The 19546-nt window shown below is 36.9% G+C and overlaps 1 protein-coding gene across 1 annotated transcript in view; it reads left to right on the plus strand.

Annotated features, from left to right (window-relative positions):
• The first annotated feature begins 250 nt into the window (after positions 1-250).
• The window catches only part of MUC19 (mucin 19, oligomeric), a 189266-nt gene continuing 169970 nt past the window's right edge, over positions 251-19546 (plus strand). The window contains 6 exon segments of the mRNA XM_025401355.1: positions 251-355; positions 5107-5139; positions 7287-7313; positions 13212-13361; positions 15403-15552; positions 19194-19343. Of these exon segments, the coding sequence (XP_025257140.1) occupies positions 304-355; positions 5107-5139; positions 7287-7313; positions 13212-13361; positions 15403-15552; positions 19194-19343 (562 nt within the window). The 5' untranslated portion in view covers positions 251-303.

Raw genomic sequence — 19546 nt, forward strand, 5'->3', positions numbered from 1 at the left:
TTAGTTCCTGGCTTTGCTGTTTGCACAGGGCGGCAAGAAGGCATGTTCTGGGTTTGGTATGAGCTGGATTTGGTCCAAGACAGAAGATGTCATAGGAGTAAGGCACTAAACTGGCTGAAAATGGATTTCATCTTTGGCAGGCTATGACATTTACCTTTGCTCTCTCGTCACCAAGTTTACCACACCTAGCCCATGATGGCAGACAGTGGGATGAGTGGGTATAAAAACCAAAGTTACAGGGGCCCTTGTGGACTTGTCTCTCCAGAATGACTATGCTCCATTTCTAGGTCTCAAATCACAACCATGAAGTTGATATTATGGTACTTGGTTGTGGCTCTTTGGTGCTTCTGCAAAGGTAAGAAACTAATTTAAAGAATTCTTTCAAATGTGATGACCCCAAGTATATATTTGTTTAAATGTTTAGTGTTCTGTACATCAAACATTTTATTCCTAGCAATCTTTCTTACACTACGCTTTAGAGTAGGATAAGAAAACTGGATTTTTCATCTTACTGTGTATTACCTCAGCTTTAACAATCCTGTCTTAAGGGTGTGGATACAAGCACACCTTGGAGATATCTCGGGTTTGCTTCTAGATTACTGCAATAAAGTGAATATTGTGATAAAGCAGGTCACACACAGTTTTTTTGCTTCCCAACATGTATAAAAGTTATGTTTACCCTATACTGTAGACTAAGTGTACAATAGCATTATGTACAAAAAACAATGTATATATACCTCAGTTAAAAATCCTTTATTGCTAAGCAATGCTATGATCATTTGAGTTTTCACTGAGTTGTAGTCTTTTGGCTGGTGAAGGGTCTTGCCTTGATGTTGACTGCTGCTGAGTACCCAGTGTGGTGGCTACTGAAGGTGGAGAGGGGGGAGCTGTGGCAATTTCTCAAAATAAGAAAGCCATGACATTTGCCACATTGATAGACTCTTCAATTCATGAAAGATTTCTCTGTAGCATGCAATGCTGCTTGACCACATTTTACCCACAGTAGAACTTCTTTCAAAGTTGCAGTCAGATTTCTTAAATCCTGCTACTGCTTTAGCATCTAAGTTTGTCTAATATTCTAAATCCTTTGTTGTCATTTCAACTATGTTCACAGCATCTTCACCAGAAGTAGCTCTCAATTAAAGAAATCACTTTCCTTGCTCATTCACAAGGGGCAACTCATCATCTGTTCAAGTTTTCTCATGAGATTGCAGCAATTCGGTCACATCTTCAGGCTCCACTTTTAATTCTAGTTCTCTTGTTCTTTCTGCCACATCCACAGTTGCTTCTTCTACTGAAGTCTTGAACCCCTAAAAGTCAGCTTCTTCCAAATTATTTTAATGTTGATATTTTGGCTTCCTCTCATGAATCATGAATGTGCATCTAGAAAGGTGAATCCTTTCCAGAAGATTTTCAATTTACTTGGATTATATTCATCAGAGGGATCATTATTTAGGGCAAGCTATAACCTTAAGAAATGTATTTATTTCTTCAGTAAGAAGATGTGAAAGTCAAAATTGCTCCTTTACCTGTCGGCTGCAAAATGGATGTTGTGTTAGCAGCCTGAAAACAACATTAATCTCTATGTACATCTCCATCAGAGCTCTTGAACTCTTATCAATGAGCAGTAATATTTTGAAAGGCATCTTTTGTACTGAGCACTAGATCTCAGCAATTGGCTTAAAATATTCAATAAGTCCTGTTGTAAACAGACGTACTATCATCCAGGCTGAGTTATTTCATGTATAGAGCATGGGCAGAATAGATTTAGCGTAATTCTTAAGGGACCTAGGACTTTCAGAAGGGTCAATGACCAGTGGTTTTATCCTCAAGTCAGAAGCTGCACTAGACCCTAAAAAAGAGAATCAGTCTGTCCTTTGGAGCTTGGAAACCAGGCATTGAGTTCTCCTCTCTAGCTACGAAAGTCCTAGATGGCATCTTCTGCCAATCGAAAACTGTTTTGTTTATAGTGAAAATCTATTGTTTGGTGCAGCCACCTTCATGAATTATCTTAGCTAGATCTTCTGTTCTGAACTTGCTGCAGCTTCTCCATCAGCCCTTGCTACTTCACTTTGCACTTTCATCTTATGGAGACTGCTTGTTTCCTTAAATTTCATGAGCTAAACTCTGCTAACTTAAAACTTCTCTTCTGTAGCTCCCTGACCTCTATCAGGCTTCAGAGAACTGAAAAGAGTTAAAGCCTTTTTTCTGGATTACGGTTTGGCTTAAGGGAATATTGTGGCTGGCTTGATATTTCCAGGCTACTCAAACTTTCTCCATATCAGAAATAAGGCTGTTTTGCTTTCTTATCATTCATGTGTTCGCTGGAGTAGCACTTTTAATTTCCTTCAAGAATTTTTCTTTTGCATTCACAAATTGGCTGAGTGTTCAGCACAGGAGACTCAGCTTTCAGCCTGTCTCGGCTTTCCACGTGCCTTCCTCACTAAGCTTAATCATTTTGAACTTTTGATATTAAATGCAAGATCTGCCACTCTTCTTTTCATGTGAACACTTAGAGGCCATTGTAGGGTTATTAATTGGCCTAATTTCAATATTGTTGTGTCTCAGGGAAAAGGGAGGCCCAAAGAGAGGGAGAGAGATGGGGGCAATGACCTATTGGTAGAGAGGTCAGAACATAAGTCTATATTAAGTTTGTCATGTTATTGAGCATGGCTTGTGATGCCCGAAAACAATTACAAGAGCAACATCAAAAAATCACTGATCATAGATCACCATAACAGGTATAACAATAATAATAAATTGGAAATATTGGGAGAATTATGAAAATATGTTACAAAGACCTGAAGTGAGCACGTGCTGTTGGAGAAATGGTGTCAGCAGAGTTGCTAGTCACAGGGTTGCCACAAATCTTCGATTTGTAAAGCACACAATATATGTAAACATCAGTAAAGTAAAGCACAATAAAATGAAGGATGCTTTTAAATATATGTATACACATTTAGATATATTTGTTTAGCAACTGCCTAGAACTATTACTAAGAAGATCACGCAACATACATTCAGTGTTGTTTGTTACTGATTTTCATCACAGTTTATGCTTTGATGTTTCTATCTTGAATGCATATCCCTACTAAGACTAAAGACACAAACAGGTAATCATGTTTTTCACAAATCGAGAAATTATCACCAATTAAAAACAGGGTCATCATCAAAAACAACACTTTTAAACTAACGACTTTCCTGGATATTTTAGAAAGTTCATTAATTACTTTCACAAATTAAAGGTAAGATGTCATTCATTTTGAGAAAATTAAACATTAAGCAAAATGAAAAAGTGCCTAGAAACAAACGTTGTTCTGTTCCTGAAAAGGGCAGAAAAGATAACATTATCCAAACGTAAGGGGAAAAGTCTGCAAAGAGCAGGAGATTTTTTTCCATATCTAAACTTAAAAATCTATTCTCTAAATCTGAAAGTAGAACACAAAACATACATCTTACTTTTCTCTGAGATGCCAGAATATAGAGAACTGCAATTATTTGTTATAATTAAGATAAAATGTTTCTAAGTTTAATCCAACTCTCTGGGAAATTGATGAACCATTAGAAAATGATTACTTTGTGTAACAGTGATTTTCAAAATCTTACATAGTGCTTTGTTATATTCTTTTTTCCTGTTGCATAAATGTGTTTCTTGTTTCCTAAGTAATGGAGCACAGAGCACATTCTTTTCTTTTCTTTTCTTTTTTTTTTTTTTTTTTTTTTGAGACTGAGTCTCGCTCTGTCGCCCAGGTTGGAGTGCAGTGGCGTGATCTCAGCTCACTGCAACCTCCGCCTCCCGGGCTCACGCCATTCTGCTGCCTCAGCCTCCCGAGAAGCTGGGACTACAGGCGCCGCCACCTCGCCCAGCTAAGTTTTTTGTATTTTTAGTAGAGATGGGGTTTCACCGTGTTTGTTCGCCAGGATGGTATCGATTTCTTGACCTCGTGATTGCCTGCCTCGGCCTCCCAAAGTGCTGGGATTACAGGCGTGAGCCACCGTGCCCGGCCCGAGTACATTATTTTCAAAGCATTTATTTTACGTCGTATCACCATAAACATAATTTTAAAAGTACTTGTTGTAAGTATATTAAGTTTCCTGAAGAATTGGCTCATGTTTCTAAGGTAAATTCCTATATATCCATCCATTATACATCTGGAAAATGATTATGAGTATTTCAACGGGCTTTCCATAGACAGGCGGCTTATCAACAAAATTCAAAGATTTTATGTATTTATTCAAGATGTCATTGTGGGAAATGAGAAACATACTTGGAAAACTGCTCTTTGCAGAAATCCTAGGTGCCTTATTTGAAATGAATTTTTGTTGCTGTTAGTCTGATTTATGTTTCATATACAGATTCTCATAGTTTTCAGTAGGTTATAGGATGATAAATCTTGGGGCCTGGAAGTTGCTGAAGGCAAATATTTAGTCAGTATCCATATAATCAATTGGAAGAAACATTTGCATTGTTTAATCAAGCATAACTATATAGAAAGAAAAAAATTTGAAAAACAATTTTTCTGGTTAAGTAGAAAAAAACAGTTATAAGAGACATAGTTCAGGCGTGAATATGCATAATCCACTTTTATTTTTTTTTCCTCAGGCTATCCTATATTCTCATTAAAGTCCATATAATTGATTCTGTTCCTTTATTCTTGTTTCTTTTTTGTATAATTCACTGCTTATGAACACATTACCCAGAAAATGTTTAAGGGAAATAAAAGCATGTGAAATTTAGATCAGAAAACATACTTTAGATAAACAGCTGTAGTTGTGTGAAAAAGATATAAAGTACTGGCTAATATTAATTTGTGAACTTAATCTATTTGGTCATGCACATTTTCAAGTCTGAGTTGGCATTGAAAATTTTGATATCAAGTATGCTGGTAGGTCTGTGTTACATAGATCATTTCCTATTAAATAGAAAACCTGCAAAATAATAAATTACCATTAAAATATTACACTTACCAGATAAAAACAGTGGATTGCTTATATTGAATTTTAAGGAAGAATGAAAACAAAAAGAACATCTTTTTCATTGTCTTAAAATATGTTATAGAGAATTATAAAATGACTTACTTTGTTCTTTTTTTCATTTAAAAATAGATGTGGAAGCCCTACTTTACCGACAAAAATCAGGTCAGTATCTTTCAGGAATTAATCTTTGCTTTGAAACATTATGCTGCATTGTGAGGTTGCTTTTGGAATCAGAAAATTAGTGTGTGTCCTACACACTTGGTTTCGTGAATGAGCTCCCATGACACCCCGTTTACTCCACGTGACTCTGAACTCTTTAAGGACAGATTTTGGTCTATGCTGCCCACCCTGTATTCATAATGCCAAGAGCAGTGGCTGCAATGGAGTAGGTCCTCAGTACATCTTTGTTTTAAATGAATAAAATAAATTGGGATTATCAATATAAGATTTATTTTGCCTACAAGAATTTTCTACTTGAAAGTAACCAAATGCTTTGCAAGGTAAACTTTCTGAAATAAACCAAGGATGCCCTAACTTCTTACCAAAGAAGACGAGGAACTTCTGAAAATAGCTTAATCTTTTTTAAGGGCATGAAAATGCATGTCCATTATCATATTATATTCTATACAATGATGCCCTTGGAATCTACTGACTTGTGTAAATAGTTTGTCCCTGTTCCGGAGATTGTTTCTGAGTTTCTGTGTCTGCTTTTGATTTGCCTTTCTGTCCTCTCTTTTCTGTTCAACAACTAACTCTATATTCATAGGATCATCATGTCTACTTTTAGCAGTCAGTTCCAATTCTTTCTTACTCATTGTTTTCAGTCCACTGGGCTGAGAACACCATCGATCCAAGCTCATTAGCCTTGTACCTGTGGTAAGGATGTGCACTCTGAGTGAGGCCTCAAAAGATTTCTCCTGATGGGTACATTGAATAAACAAGAATTTATACGTGGGCTCGATGATACCTCTATTTGCCGCAAGAGGATTTCGGGACAACTTCTTAACTGCAATCTACATTTCAGATAGTTAGAATTTTCCAGGTGTTTAACTTACACAGAGAATATTACTGTGCAGTTTTCTTTTGAAGCATTTATATTAAGTGTCTCCAAGCCACATCTATAAACCATTTCTTCTTAGCCTTTGGCTAGACATGTGTGTGTGCATTTGTTTGTGCAATACATAAGATTTGGTTTTTGACAACAAATTTATGAGAACATATGGGAAATACTTTATCTTTTAAATGTGCTATTTACTGTTTGTCTTAATTTACCCCTTCATCTCTGGGATAGGTTTACTAACCATAAGTCCTGGATTATCCTGAATTGGATTTTAGTTCAAATTTCTAACAGTTTATCTTAGTATCAGACCATGTGCCTTGACTCTTTATTTGAATAATGCAGTCATTTTGGGTTTAGAAAATTTAAAGGTTATAGAGCATAGAGAAGCATTTAAAACAAACCACAATCCTGTAAATCTCCAAATAAAAATGTTACCGAAAACATCTTTGAAGTTTCTTTAATATGCAATCAACATGCAACTTTATGCAAAATTCGATTACCATTGTTAAGTGTTTTATTTCACAGAATTATTGAGAAAATTATTTTGGAAACCAATGACTTGATGTATTTAATACAAATATTTTTATATTTGTAAATCTTAATAAGTGTGTGTGTATGTAAATTATACTTTTTGTTGTAAAGTACCCATTCTTATTGTGAGTTTTTGACTCAGCTGTACTTACAATAGCTTGACAAGGTTGTACATTTACATGCCATTTATTTAAGTATGGAGAAAGTTTACCTTGATTTACAATAATGACACTTAAATAATTTTTAAGTTGTGTATACATAAATTTTAGTATTCAGCTGTAAACTAGAAATTGTAGACATTTGATTCACATTAAGTAATTGTAGTTTATTCAGTACCTTTGTCACATGAAAATATCTTTTAACTAAAACTTCTGCATTTTACCAAAAGAATAATTAGTCTTTTGAAGCACCTGTTCAGTCGTCCAAAAATTATTGAGTTTTGCTGCATTCTAATTTATGCATTTAGACTGGGCATGAGAGTGACTGGAAGATTAGCCCAGACTTTCTCCTTTATGGCAGTGTTCTGAAGATGCAGAAATGTGCCATGGGCAATGGCTACTTACCGTATTTATGCCTGAGTATTAAATTCAATGAATATATCTCTTTGGGAGCACCTCCCAAAGACAAGAAATGACTGTAATCAATATTCACTTTCTACTGGTAAATCTATCATTTAGAGACACCACTAATGACAGCAATTCTTCCTTTCTTTGTTCAGATGGTAAAATAGCAGCAAGCAGATCAGGTAAATTACTTTATTCTGTTTTCTTATACTGTTTATACTCAAAAGCAATAGAATGGTAGTGCTTTGCTTTGGACCTAGGGCGTATCTCCCCTGGAAAAATCCTTCAAATGCTTAAAATATAATCTCTCTTATTATTACAGACATGCTTTAATGTGTTTTTGTATAATCTGGGCCAGACATTTTAATCTTTGATCAATACTTTTACAGGTGGTGAAATTTAAAATGGAAAATTGCTCTGGTTATTTGCTTAACCTAAAATATCTTAAACCTGTGATAGAAATGTGTATACAAATTTAAGACTTTACTTTCCTATATTTTCATTGGCAGGACATGCTGTTGCTTTTCTCTTCCAAGATTGATTCCTTAGTGATCTGCTTTAAAATCAATCTAGTTTCAGCAGTTTTACTAGATCCCATCAGGTGATTGAATATCACCATTATCCTTTACTGTTTTTTGTTTTTTTACCCACTGAAATGGAAAAATGAGCCATAGCAAATCAACAAGACTGCTTAATGAAGTTTTTCTGAAATCCAGCATTAAGATTATTGCTAATATCAACTTAGATTCAATTTTATTCTGATCTATTGTACACAGCAATCAAAACAGCCCAATATACTTTCCTGTGCTTTTCTTATAGGCATTTTACATCCCTACCTCATTCTACAACATAAATAAAATGTAATTTCAAAAAGTCTTCTTTGAGGGAAGATATAAACTGAGATTAAGCAGCAGCTCAGTTGAGTCAGGAAGACAGCAAGATTATTTTTCACAACTATGGACGAGACTCATTAAATTCCATCATAGTGATATAGTAAGAGTTTCTCTACAAAATCTGGTTGTTACTTTTGTAAATGGGGGTATACGAGTCTTCAGCATTCCTTTAGAAGCCCCCATTCACAAATGAGAGGGAGGTAAGGGTATGCTTGGGATTTTATAGTTCTATGAAAGTTCCTTAAAATTCTGAGGAATTGAATTTATTCCCATGTGTCTCAGAGAACTTCCAGGTCTGGGTATTATTTAGGAGGGACATGAGGTTCTCCAAGGCTAGAGCTGTCTTAAGTGAATAAAAATGGCAAGCAAGAAAGTCCCCATCAACCACTCAACCAGTCAACATAAAACTGGACAAACTGACCAGGCACGGTGGTTCAGGCCTGTAATCCCAGCACTTTGGGAGGCTGAGGCAGGCAGATCACAAGGTCAAGAGACTGAGACCATCCTGGCCAACATGGTGAAAGCCCGTCTCTTCCAAAGAAGAGAAAAATTAGCCGGGCATGGTGGTGGGGGCCTGTAGTCCCAGATACTCAGGAGGCTGAGGCAGGAGAATTGCTTGAACCCGGGTGGTAGAGCTTGCAGTGAGCCGAGATTGCGCCACTGCACTCCAGCCCGGCAACAAAGCAAGACTCCATCTCAAAAAGCAAGCAAACAAACAAACAAACAACAAACAAACAAAAAAGCTGGACAAACTTCAGGGCATTGTTATCCCTCAAACTCTTCATTCTTTAATGAGATCAAGAATCCTACATTTGAGAAAAAGGATTATAGGTCAATACAGGGCTTCATGTTTTTTGATATCCACTGATTTTTACTGACGTCAGAAACATAATTCATTTGTTCCCATTACTTTAAAAATCTTCCTATCCACACAGCGGAATCATGTTCACCTCTCTTATCCAGCCCTTTCTCTCCATGAGGTAGGGATGAAGAAGCAGAATTATGTCTATTTTTATTTTCTACTCCATTCTATGGTTTAAAGTATAAGCTAAACCTTCCAAAATTTTGTGCAAAATGTATTCAAAATCTAATATGACTTTATTATGAAAATATAAACATTTTCATTTATCCTTAAGCTATAAAGTAAACATTTTATTTATCTTTGAGCATTGTATAAGCAATCTGTCTTTAAGCAAGATGAAGGCAGTGTACATCGCAGTTAAGAGCAAAGGATTTCTTGGCAGATTTTTCTAACCACGTGATCTTGGACAAATTATTCAGTCTCTTCTAAATATCTATTTTCTCATCTACAAATGAAGTAGTTTAATGGCACCTATCCCATAGAATTGAGGCTACTAAAGTGATAAGGTATATAAAGTACTGTTATACAGATGTTGTACATTTGAAAAACATACTGACCATAACTTCAGCAGCAAGTATTTCTGAGCAAGTTTTATATAATAAAAACAAAAGGGATAAAATAAAGTTAATAAAGTTAGTGAAGACAAATGTGGCACATTGAATATCTAGGATGCCAGGTCTACTCATGTCAACATTAGAATGAAGAAATACTGGTCTAATAAAATGAAGAATCTAATATGTCTCCGGGGTTGAGCTCAGGAGAGGTATGATGAGTATGGTGAACAAACACATCATGAATTAAATAAGTGAAATAAAATGCATCTAAACGAGTTTGATGCAGTAAGTTTGCTGAGACAAGTCAAATGTATTAAAGGACAGGGTTTATTCCAGTTGAATGCTGTGTGTAAGACACTGGACTAGGTGCACTCACCTCACTTAACACTGTCATTTAATTAATACTTCTATTATGAAGTAGACATGATCTTATCCTTGTTTATGATGTACTCCCCATTTAGTAGATAAGAAAACTTTGTTTTAGAAATGTTAAATTGTCTATCCAAGGACAAGTCAAGAACACAAAACACAGCCAGGGGCAAAAGTACAAATGCAAGTGTGTAAACAATAAAAAAGTTACAAATAACAGGAACAAAGTAGCAAATAAAATGTGTAAGCTGGGATGACATTTCCTATGCAGAATTTTTAGATTCATTGGAAATCAATGCAAGAACAGGGTTGCCTGTGCCCTATCCAAGAAGTAGCCCTGCTCCTTCTCTCTCTGGCTTGGTCACACTGGGAGAGACAGGCCAGCTTTCCTATCTCAGTCCACCTCTTTCTGCAAACTGACCACCCTCTGTTCATTCCTCACACCTTGGGCTTCAATTTTTGCAATGTGGTCTCACCTGGGGCAGAAGATCTCAGGAAAGATGCCCATGAAGGTCCAAGTAGCAGGCTTGGAGCTGCAGCCCAGGGGACTTAGAATATTGTCCAGTAATGGGGAGGGGCAAGCACACCCTCTGAGTAGACAAAGGCTCTTCACCCTCGCCCTGTATTCTGTGTTCTCTGAGGAAGGCCATGACCCAGGAAGGCCGCATGAAACTGACATAGATCAGAGCAGCAACCTCTGTTGCTAGGTCTAAGAGAGGTAGTGGCCAAGACCACACTGATTGCAAGAGGGTGAGCCCAGATGGGTTTGCTGAAAAGTGCATACTTTACACACAACTGAATACTTCTTTTCTTCCTTCTGCTTTGTCATCAAACTAAGATATTTGTATATTAAAGTGCGGTTCTGAAACTACATGGCATCGAAGAAAGACAATGAGAGAGAGAGAGTAAAAGAGGAAAGGAAGAAGAGTATGTGGAAAACATGGGTTGATAGAGGGAAAGAGGAGACAATGAGAGGCAATGCTGTCTGTGGAGAAAGGTAGTGTAGTCATTGGAAAGTTACCTAATATAGGTAATAATATAAATAGACTATACATGATTTAAGCACTTGTATTCCTACAATAAAAAGTTTTATTATGGAATAAACATTAAAGCAGAATGTGATGCACATACAGGTTAAAGAGACTACCAAAACAGAAAGACATAGCCAAGCAGATGTAATCTATGACAAGATTAACAAGTAGTTCTCAAGTGAATTTCATAGCAGCATTAGCCATACAGTTCAATCTAAGTTTACAGGGTAGTTGGGGTGGCCACCTGTGTCTGCTGATTGTCTTTAAAAGAAAAAAAAAAAATTTCTTGTATCTTATGACTGGAGGTAGGTTTGCAATTTGTAACCAGGCACCAGCTGAAGTTAGGCTCCTACCTCCCAGGAACCTAGGAGATGGGAAGTTATCTTCCTCTGTGATGACATGTCAAAGTGATGGTGCCAGGCCCCTGGGGAACCATTCTTGGGGTGCTTATCCAGTCTTTAAAAATATTTATATACATTTCAGAGAGGTAGAGAAATAAGTCACAAGTTTTCTTTTCTTTCTTTCTTTTCTTTCTTTTTTTTTTTTTGAGAGGGAGTCTCACTCTGTCGCCAGGTTGGAGTAGGGTGGTGCAATCTTGGCTCACTGCAAACTCCACCTCCTGGGCTCAAGCGATTCTCATGCCTCAGCCTCCCTGGTAGCTGGGACTACAGGCATGCGCCACCACACCCAGCTAATTTTTGTATTTTTGGTAGAGACAGGGTTTCACCATGTTGGCCAGGCTGGTCTTGAATTCCTGACCTTGTGATCTGCCCGCCTCAGCCTCCCAAAGTGCTGGGATTACAGGCATAAGCCACCGTGCCCGGCTGAAAACACAAGTTTTCTAAAGTAAATAATCTAAGCAAAAGTGTGTAGGGAGAGAAATCTCATCTCCTATTTTGAATATGGAGAATTAAACTACTTAGTTTTACTTGCATTTGCTCTTACTTATTCTTCACATTTTACTTACAAGTAATGTGCTTCATTCTCTTCTCTATTCATTGATCAAAATGTATGTCTTCCACAACTTTACAGGAATATCATCATTATCATGACATTAATTCTAAAGCATTTCAATTTTATTGTAAAGATTAAAAAAATAAAGGGAATGACGGAAAGCACATATGCATCATGTAAGACAGTATTTCTTCTCTTAAAAGTAATCTTGTTGGTGAATGTATTTACTAAATAAATATGAATTGGGTGTCCTCTGTAGTTCAGGCACTGCTCTCATCACCTGGGATACTTGAGTGAATTAAACAGGCAAAGAAACATTGAGTTTTTGCAGCTTAAAACCCAGAAGGATACAGTCAATAAACAAAAAACATTATAAGCAGTAAACATGTTATATTAAAAGGTGATAAAATCTGTGGGATAAAATAGAGTAATATTAAATATAGTGGTGATTGGGAGTATAATGGTGGGGGTAGAGTTGCAGTTTTAACTGGTCAGAGTGTGCCTCATTGAGATGAAATTTAAGCTGAGACTTGAAAGAGGCTAACTTTACAATTAATTTATGAGTAAATGGTTACGTCTTTGCAGGAATACAGAAAGGAGCGTCAGATATGTTATCTTAATTTTGTCAGTTATAAGGAACAGTAGCCAAGGGCAGAGTGGATTCAACATAGCAGAGTATTTTGCTGGGCATCTAAGTTTATTTGCCTTGCTATCCATAAGGAAATATCTGAGGCTGGGTAATTTATGAAGAATGGGGGTTATTCATCTCCTGTATTTGAAGGCTGTATAAGAAGCATGGCACCAGCCTTTACTTCTGGTGAGGGTCTCTGGGTGCTTCCGCTCATGGCAACGGCCAAGGGCAGCTAGCCTGTGCACCATGAGAGAGCAAGAAAAAGAGAGAGAGACAAGGAATGACAGTTCTGTGGGAACTAACAGAGCAATAGCTCATTCATTACCAGGAGGACAACACCAAGCTATTCCTGAGGTGTTTGCCCACATGACCCAAACACTTCCCAACAGGCCCTACCTCCATCACAGGGATCAAATTTCAACATGGGTTGTGGGGAGACAAACTCCTAAACAATAGCAGTGGGAAGAGGTGGGATGCTGGAACTTGGGACTTATGAATGGGGAAGAAAGCAGATTGGGGAGTTTCTGCTCTGTCCAGGAGAAGAAGAGTCTCTCTAGCACACATCAATGATTGAATTTCCACAGCTCGATTCTCCTCTCTTTCTTAAGGTCTTAGAACCATGACAAAAAGACGTGGATAGGTGGTATATGTTGTTCAAGTGCCGCCAGAATAATAAGACTTGTATAAAATAAAAAAGTAGCTTTTCTTAGTGTCATAATCAGACCGCTTTTATAGTCTGTGCTAACAATGCTGTTTTCAAATAAAATCTTCTGTTATTTGCTGTAGGTGGTTTCTCTTATGGTAGTTCATCCTCTGGTGACTTGGACAGAAAAAAGCCACTCTTTAGCTTGGAATTTGGTTCTCCAGGAGAAGCTGAAGACAAGTCCAGACAACGTCAGGATGCTGGGAGTTCAAGGTCAGAAGACACCCCAGCAGGTACTGTTACAGAGAGTACAGTTACCCAGCAAGCATTTTTTTTTTTTTTTTTGGATAATATGATAACCTTTGTTTTATTGAAGACGTAGCCTTAATAGAAATGTGAAGACCCTATAGGCACTAATGCTAGCTCCAAAGAGAGTGCTAAATTCTGTCTTTAGAGAATTCTGGCAAAGAGGTTTACAATAATTATTGTACTGGTAATATTTATTTTGTATGCTATCTTTATATGTAGTATCTTAATTGTTATTATAATATATTTCAGCAAATAAATTAATAATTTAAGGTGCTTCCTGGACCCAAATGTAGTGTAAGATCTCTCTATTCACATTTCTGTAATCTAACCACCATTCATTTCCTACATTAGGATTCTCTTTTTAAATTACACCCTTAATTTGCTAAACAATATTATAAAGCAGTTTCTAAAAAGTTCATGGCCTGCAATTTTTTGGGGAGGAAAAATTTTTAGTGTCCTTACGTGAGGTATTTCATCTCTTGTTGTATAAAATTTTAAATGTCTTTAGGTGAGGTATTTCATCTCTTTTTGTGTTAGTTTATTCTCATGCTGCTATGAAGAAATATCCAAGACCGGGTAATTTATAAATAAAAGAGGTTTAATTGACTCACAATTCTGCACGGCTGAGGAGGCCTCAGGAAAGTTACAAGCGTGGCAGAAGGGCAAACAAACACATCCTTCTTCACGTGGCAACAGGAGAGAGAAGAATGAGAGCTGAGTGAAGGGGCAAGCCCCTTATAAAACCATCAGATCTTGAGAACTTACTCGTTATCACAAGAATAGCATGGGGGAAACTGCACCCATGATTCAGTTACCTCCCACTTGGTCCCTCCCACCACATATGGGGATTATGGGAACTACAACTCAAGATGAGATCTGAGTGGCAACAGAGCCAAACCATATCACTTGTTTAACACATTTCTTCCCCCTGGCCAGTCCAAACTTTTTCTTTATTTTCCTGGTCCCTGAAATCTGTATGGTTTGTACCTCTACAAAAAAGAGAAAGAAGGAAGTCCAGTGAAATAAATACTTTCAATGTTTTATATGAAAATTTAATATTTGAGTTCATGTAATGAAAAGGCAGTAACCGCTTTGGGTGTGGGGGTGTGGTTATGATATCTTTAGGCAGGATATAAAATTGTATATCTTTCCATGAGGTTGATACTATTTTATGCACATTCATTATGTAGTCTTCATTTAATAGTAAAATAAATTTTGTTTAAGGGAACTTTGTTTTAGAAGTGTTACTTTGTTTAACAGGCCAAGGGCACAGTCAGGGGTCAAGAGTATAAATGCAGGTATACACAAAATTAAAAGTTATAAATAAAAGAACAAAATAGTACATAAAATACTTTTTTTCCCTTCCTTGACAACAATATATTTATGACAACCCGGAAGGCAGGTTCCAATGTAGAATTTTCATGTTTATTGGAATTCAATAAGAGAATAAGTTTGGCTGTGCCCTAGGCAAGGTCCCTACAGCCTCTCTGTTTCTATCTCCTGCTTACTCCCATACTGAGAGGGATGCCCTAGTTTTACTATTTCAGTCCATCTTCTTCCACACACTGGCCATCCTCTGTCCATCCTTCAGACCTAGGGTTTCAATCAGTGTAATGTGGTCTCACCTGGAAAAGAAGGTCTTGGGAAAGATGCTCATGTAGGCCCAGATCGTGGGTTTGTCTGTAGCCCTAGGGACTTAGGACATGGTCCAGAAATGGGGTAGGGGATGACTCAGACTCTAGGTAGGCATGTCTTCTTCACCCTCAGCCTGTAGCCTCTGCTCTCTGGGGAGCATCATGACCCAAGGAAGGCCAGAGTGAGACTTGCATAGATCAGATTAGGAACTTCCAAAATGTTTGGATTAGATGATTAAGTCCCAGTGGTATATGTTGTTTCAAGTGCTGCTAGGATAATGGGATTTATACAAAATAAAATGTGGCTTTTCATAATGTCATAATCAAATGACTTTTATATTCTGTGCTGATAATGCTGTTTTCAAATAACATCTTCTGTCATTTGCTGTAGGTGGCTTTTTTTACAGTAGTTCATCCTCTGATGACTCAGACAGGAAAAAGCCACTCTTTAGCTTAGGACTTGGTGCTCCAGGAAAGGCTGAAGACAAGTTCAGAGACCGTCAGGATGCCAGAAGTTCAAAGTCAGAAGACACCCCACCAGGTACTGTTCCAGAAAAACATATGTACTTAGCAAGCAAGTACTCTTGATTTTCATTTTGGATAATCTGATACCCTATGTTTTATTGAAGACAAAGCCTGCATAGAAATAGTGGAAACCCTAAAGACACTATTTCCAGGGCCAATGAGAGTGATAAATTCTGTCTTTAGAGAATTGTGGTAAAAAAGTTTACATTAAATTAATTATGGTCCTGATAAAATTTATTTTTAATTCTATCTTTATATTTAGTATCTTTATTGTTATTATGACCAATTTCAGTATATAAATTAATTATTTAAAATGCTTCCTGGACCCAAATGTACTGTAGAATCTCTCCATTCACATTTCTATAATCTCATCACCATTCATTTTCTACACTAGGATTCTCTCTTACACACTTAGTTTACTAAATAGTAGCATAAAGCTGAGTTTCTAAACAGTGTGTAGACTGCAATTTATTTTTATTTATTTATTTTTTTAAAGAAAAATTTTAAGTATCTTTAGGTGAGACATTGAATCTCGTTTGACATATCTTTCCCTGCTGGCCTATTTAAACTTTCAATGTACTTGCCTCGTCTCTGAAATCTTTAGAGTTTATACCTCTACATGGGAAAGAAAGAGGTTCAGTGAAATAAACAACTTCAATATTTTATATGAAAAGTTGATATCTGAGTCCATATAATAAAAAGGCAGAAAAAGCTTTGGGTGTAGGGGTGTGGTTGTAATATCTTTAGGCAGGACATAAAAAACTCTTTTCATGAGTTTGGCAATATTTTATCCTCATACATTATGTAGTGTCCATTTAATGGTGAAATAAACTTTGTTTAAGGAAACTTTGTTTTAGAAATGTTAATTTGGTTAGCCAAGGACAGGCCAAGGGCACAGTCATGGTCAAGAGTATAAATGCAGGTATATACATAATTAAAAGTTACCAATAAAGAAACATAATAGGACATAAAATGTATTGCTTTTTCTACCTTGACAAAAGTACACTGTGACAACCTGGAAGGCAGGATCCAATGCAGGATTTTCGGGTTTATTGGAATTCAATGCAAGATCAATGTTGACTGTGCCCTAGCTGAGGTCCCCACAGTCATGCTCCTTCCATCTCTGGCTTATTCGCATACTGGGAGGGACATCCCAGCTTTTCTATCTCAGTCCATCTCCTTCTGCACACTAACCACTCCTTCCCCATCCCTTAGACCTAGGGGATCGTATTTGCAATGTGGTCTCACCTGGAGAAGAAGGTCTTAGGAAACATGCCCATGCATGCCCATGTAGCAAACTAGGGACTGCAGCCCTGGGGCCCTAAAATGTGATCCAGAAAGGGAGGCTGGGATAGCACAGGCCCTGGGTAGGCATAATCCCTTCACTCTTGGCCTGTATTCTGTGCTCTCTGATGAGTGCCATGACCCCAGGAAGGCCAGAGGAAGATGTGGGTAGAACAGAACAAGAATCCCTGTTGTCTGAGAGCAAGAGAGCTACTATCCAAGGCTACCAATTGCAAATGGAGGAACCAGATGGGTTTGCATTAAGAGTTTATACTTTTGCTGTGACTGAATACTGCTTTGCTTCCTTCTGCTTTGCCAGCAAACTAAAATATTTATATATTGAGGTGCAGCTCTGAAACTACATGACATTGAAAAAGACAATGAGAAAGATGGTAAAAGAGAAAAAGAAGAGTGTATAGTGAAGAAGGGTAGATAGAGGGAAAGAGGAGAGAAAGAGGTGAAATACTGTATATAGGAAGAGTAGTACAGGTAGCAGTGGTTGAAGGGTTAGGTAATTAAACAATAGTATATATTGGCTATTCATAATTTAAACATTGTTTTAGTCCTAAAACAAACGCCTACATGCACATTTTATAATTTCAAAATCTCTTAAATGTTGAATGCCTTTCCCTAATACTACATAATAGATTATTATTTTGACTATTCTCATAATCACAGACATATTTTATTTTTACTATTTGCTTTAGAAAAGTAGAGATACACTTGCTAGAAACTTGGAAAATGGCTAAGAATTCCAAGAGAGGTTGTTGGGGAAATGTCTTTAAAAATGGTCTCCTGCCCCCTTTGAAAACCTGTCCTGACAGGCATCTCACTAAAAAGATTGCAGACACACAGAAATATTTCTCTTTTATAAAACAAGCAGATAAAACCCATTACATGTAAGTTATGAATATAAGAAATAACTAGTTCTCAAGTGGATTTGACAGCATCATTAGCCATAGGGTTCATCCTACATTTGCATGGTGGTTTGGGTAACCACCTGTGTTTGCTGATTGCTTTTAAAAGAAAAAAGAAGTTTCTTGTGTATTATGACCGGAGGTAGGTTTGTGATTTGTAGCCAAACACCAGTGGAAGTTAGGCTCCTACCTCCCAGGAATTTAGGATATAGGGAAGCATCTTCCTTCATGACTATATTTCAAAGTGTTGGCCCCTGCCCCTTGAAGAAACATTCTCGGGGTGTTTATTTAGTCGTTAAAAATGTCTATGTACATTTCAGAGAGCTAGAGAAAGTACTCACAAGTTTTCTTCAGGAAATGATCAAAGAAAAGGTATTTGTGGAGGGAGAAGTCTCTTTCCTTATTTTAATGCAGAATTAAGCCACTTATTTTATTTGTATTTGTGATTACATAGTCTTCAAGTGTTACTTACAAATCATTCACATCATTTTTTTGTCTATTTGGTGACCAAAATTTATGTCTTCCACAACTCTACAGGAATATTACAGTTAAGATGTTAATAATTCTGAAATATTTAAATTTTATATAGAGATTTCAAAAAATATACAAATGGCATGATAGAAAGCATATGTACTTCATGTAACAACGTGTTTATTACCTTAAGAAGTGGTCTTTGTTGGTGACTACATTTATTAAATAAATACTGAGTGCCCTCTATTGTTGAGGTACTGGTCTGGACACCTGAAATCCCTCTCTCAATAGAACAGGCAAATAAAACTTGAGTTTATGGAGCTTAAAATGTGGAAGAAGGATACAGTCAATACTCCATAAGTATTAAAGACAGTGATAAAAGGTGTATCACAAGGGGATATATTTTACCTTGTATATTACAAGATGACAAATCTGTGGGATAAAATAGAATAATATAATGGTAACTGGGAGTGTAACAATGGAGTGAGGTTGCAATTTTAAGTTGTCAGAGTGTGCCTCATTGAGATGAAACTTAAGGAGGTGGATAGTACAATTAATTCATGAGTAAATGTTTACATGCTTTCTTCCTTGCAGAAATTCAGAAAAGCAGCTATAATGAACAGTAGCCAAGGACAATGTGGATTCAACAAGGCAGAAAATTTTGATTGGGGGAAGTGGGATGCTGGAACTTGGAGCTTAGGAATGGGGAAGGAAGCAGACTGGGGAGTTTCTGCTCTGCCCAGGAGAAGAGTATCTAGTATACATCAATTATTGAATCTTCATAGCTCGATTCTCGATTGAAGTTTCAGAAACATGACCAAAAGATACAGATAAGGTGATTAAGTCAACCAGTGGTGTATGTTGTTCCAAGTGTTGTCAGGATAATGAGACCTACTGAAAATAAAATGTGGCTCTTCATGGTGTCATAATTAGACTACCTTTTTAGTCTGTGCTAGCAATGTAAATGTTTTTTTCTTCACTGTAGGTGGCTTTTTTTATGGTAGTCCATCCTCTGGTGACTCAGACAGAAAAAAGTCACTCTTTAGCTTTGAATTTGGTGCTACAGGAGAGGCTGAAGACAAGTCCAGAGAACGTCGGGATGCTGGGAATTCAAGGTCAGAAGACAGCCCAGCAGGTACTGTTCCAGAAAAAATATGTACCTAGCAAACAAGTGCTTTTGGTTGTCATTTTGGATAATCTGAGAATCTTTCTTTTGTTTGCAGCACATGGCTTTAATAGTCATCGCTACTCTAAAAGCACTGATTTCAGGGCCAATGAGAGTGATAAATTCTGTCTTTAGAGGATTTTGGTAAAGATGTATACATTAAATTAATTGTT

This window comes from Theropithecus gelada, chromosome 11, assembly GCF_003255815.1.
Source record: "Theropithecus gelada isolate Dixy chromosome 11, Tgel_1.0, whole genome shotgun sequence".
In the NCBI taxonomy this organism is placed as follows: Eukaryota; Metazoa; Chordata; class Mammalia; order Primates; family Cercopithecidae; genus Theropithecus; species Theropithecus gelada.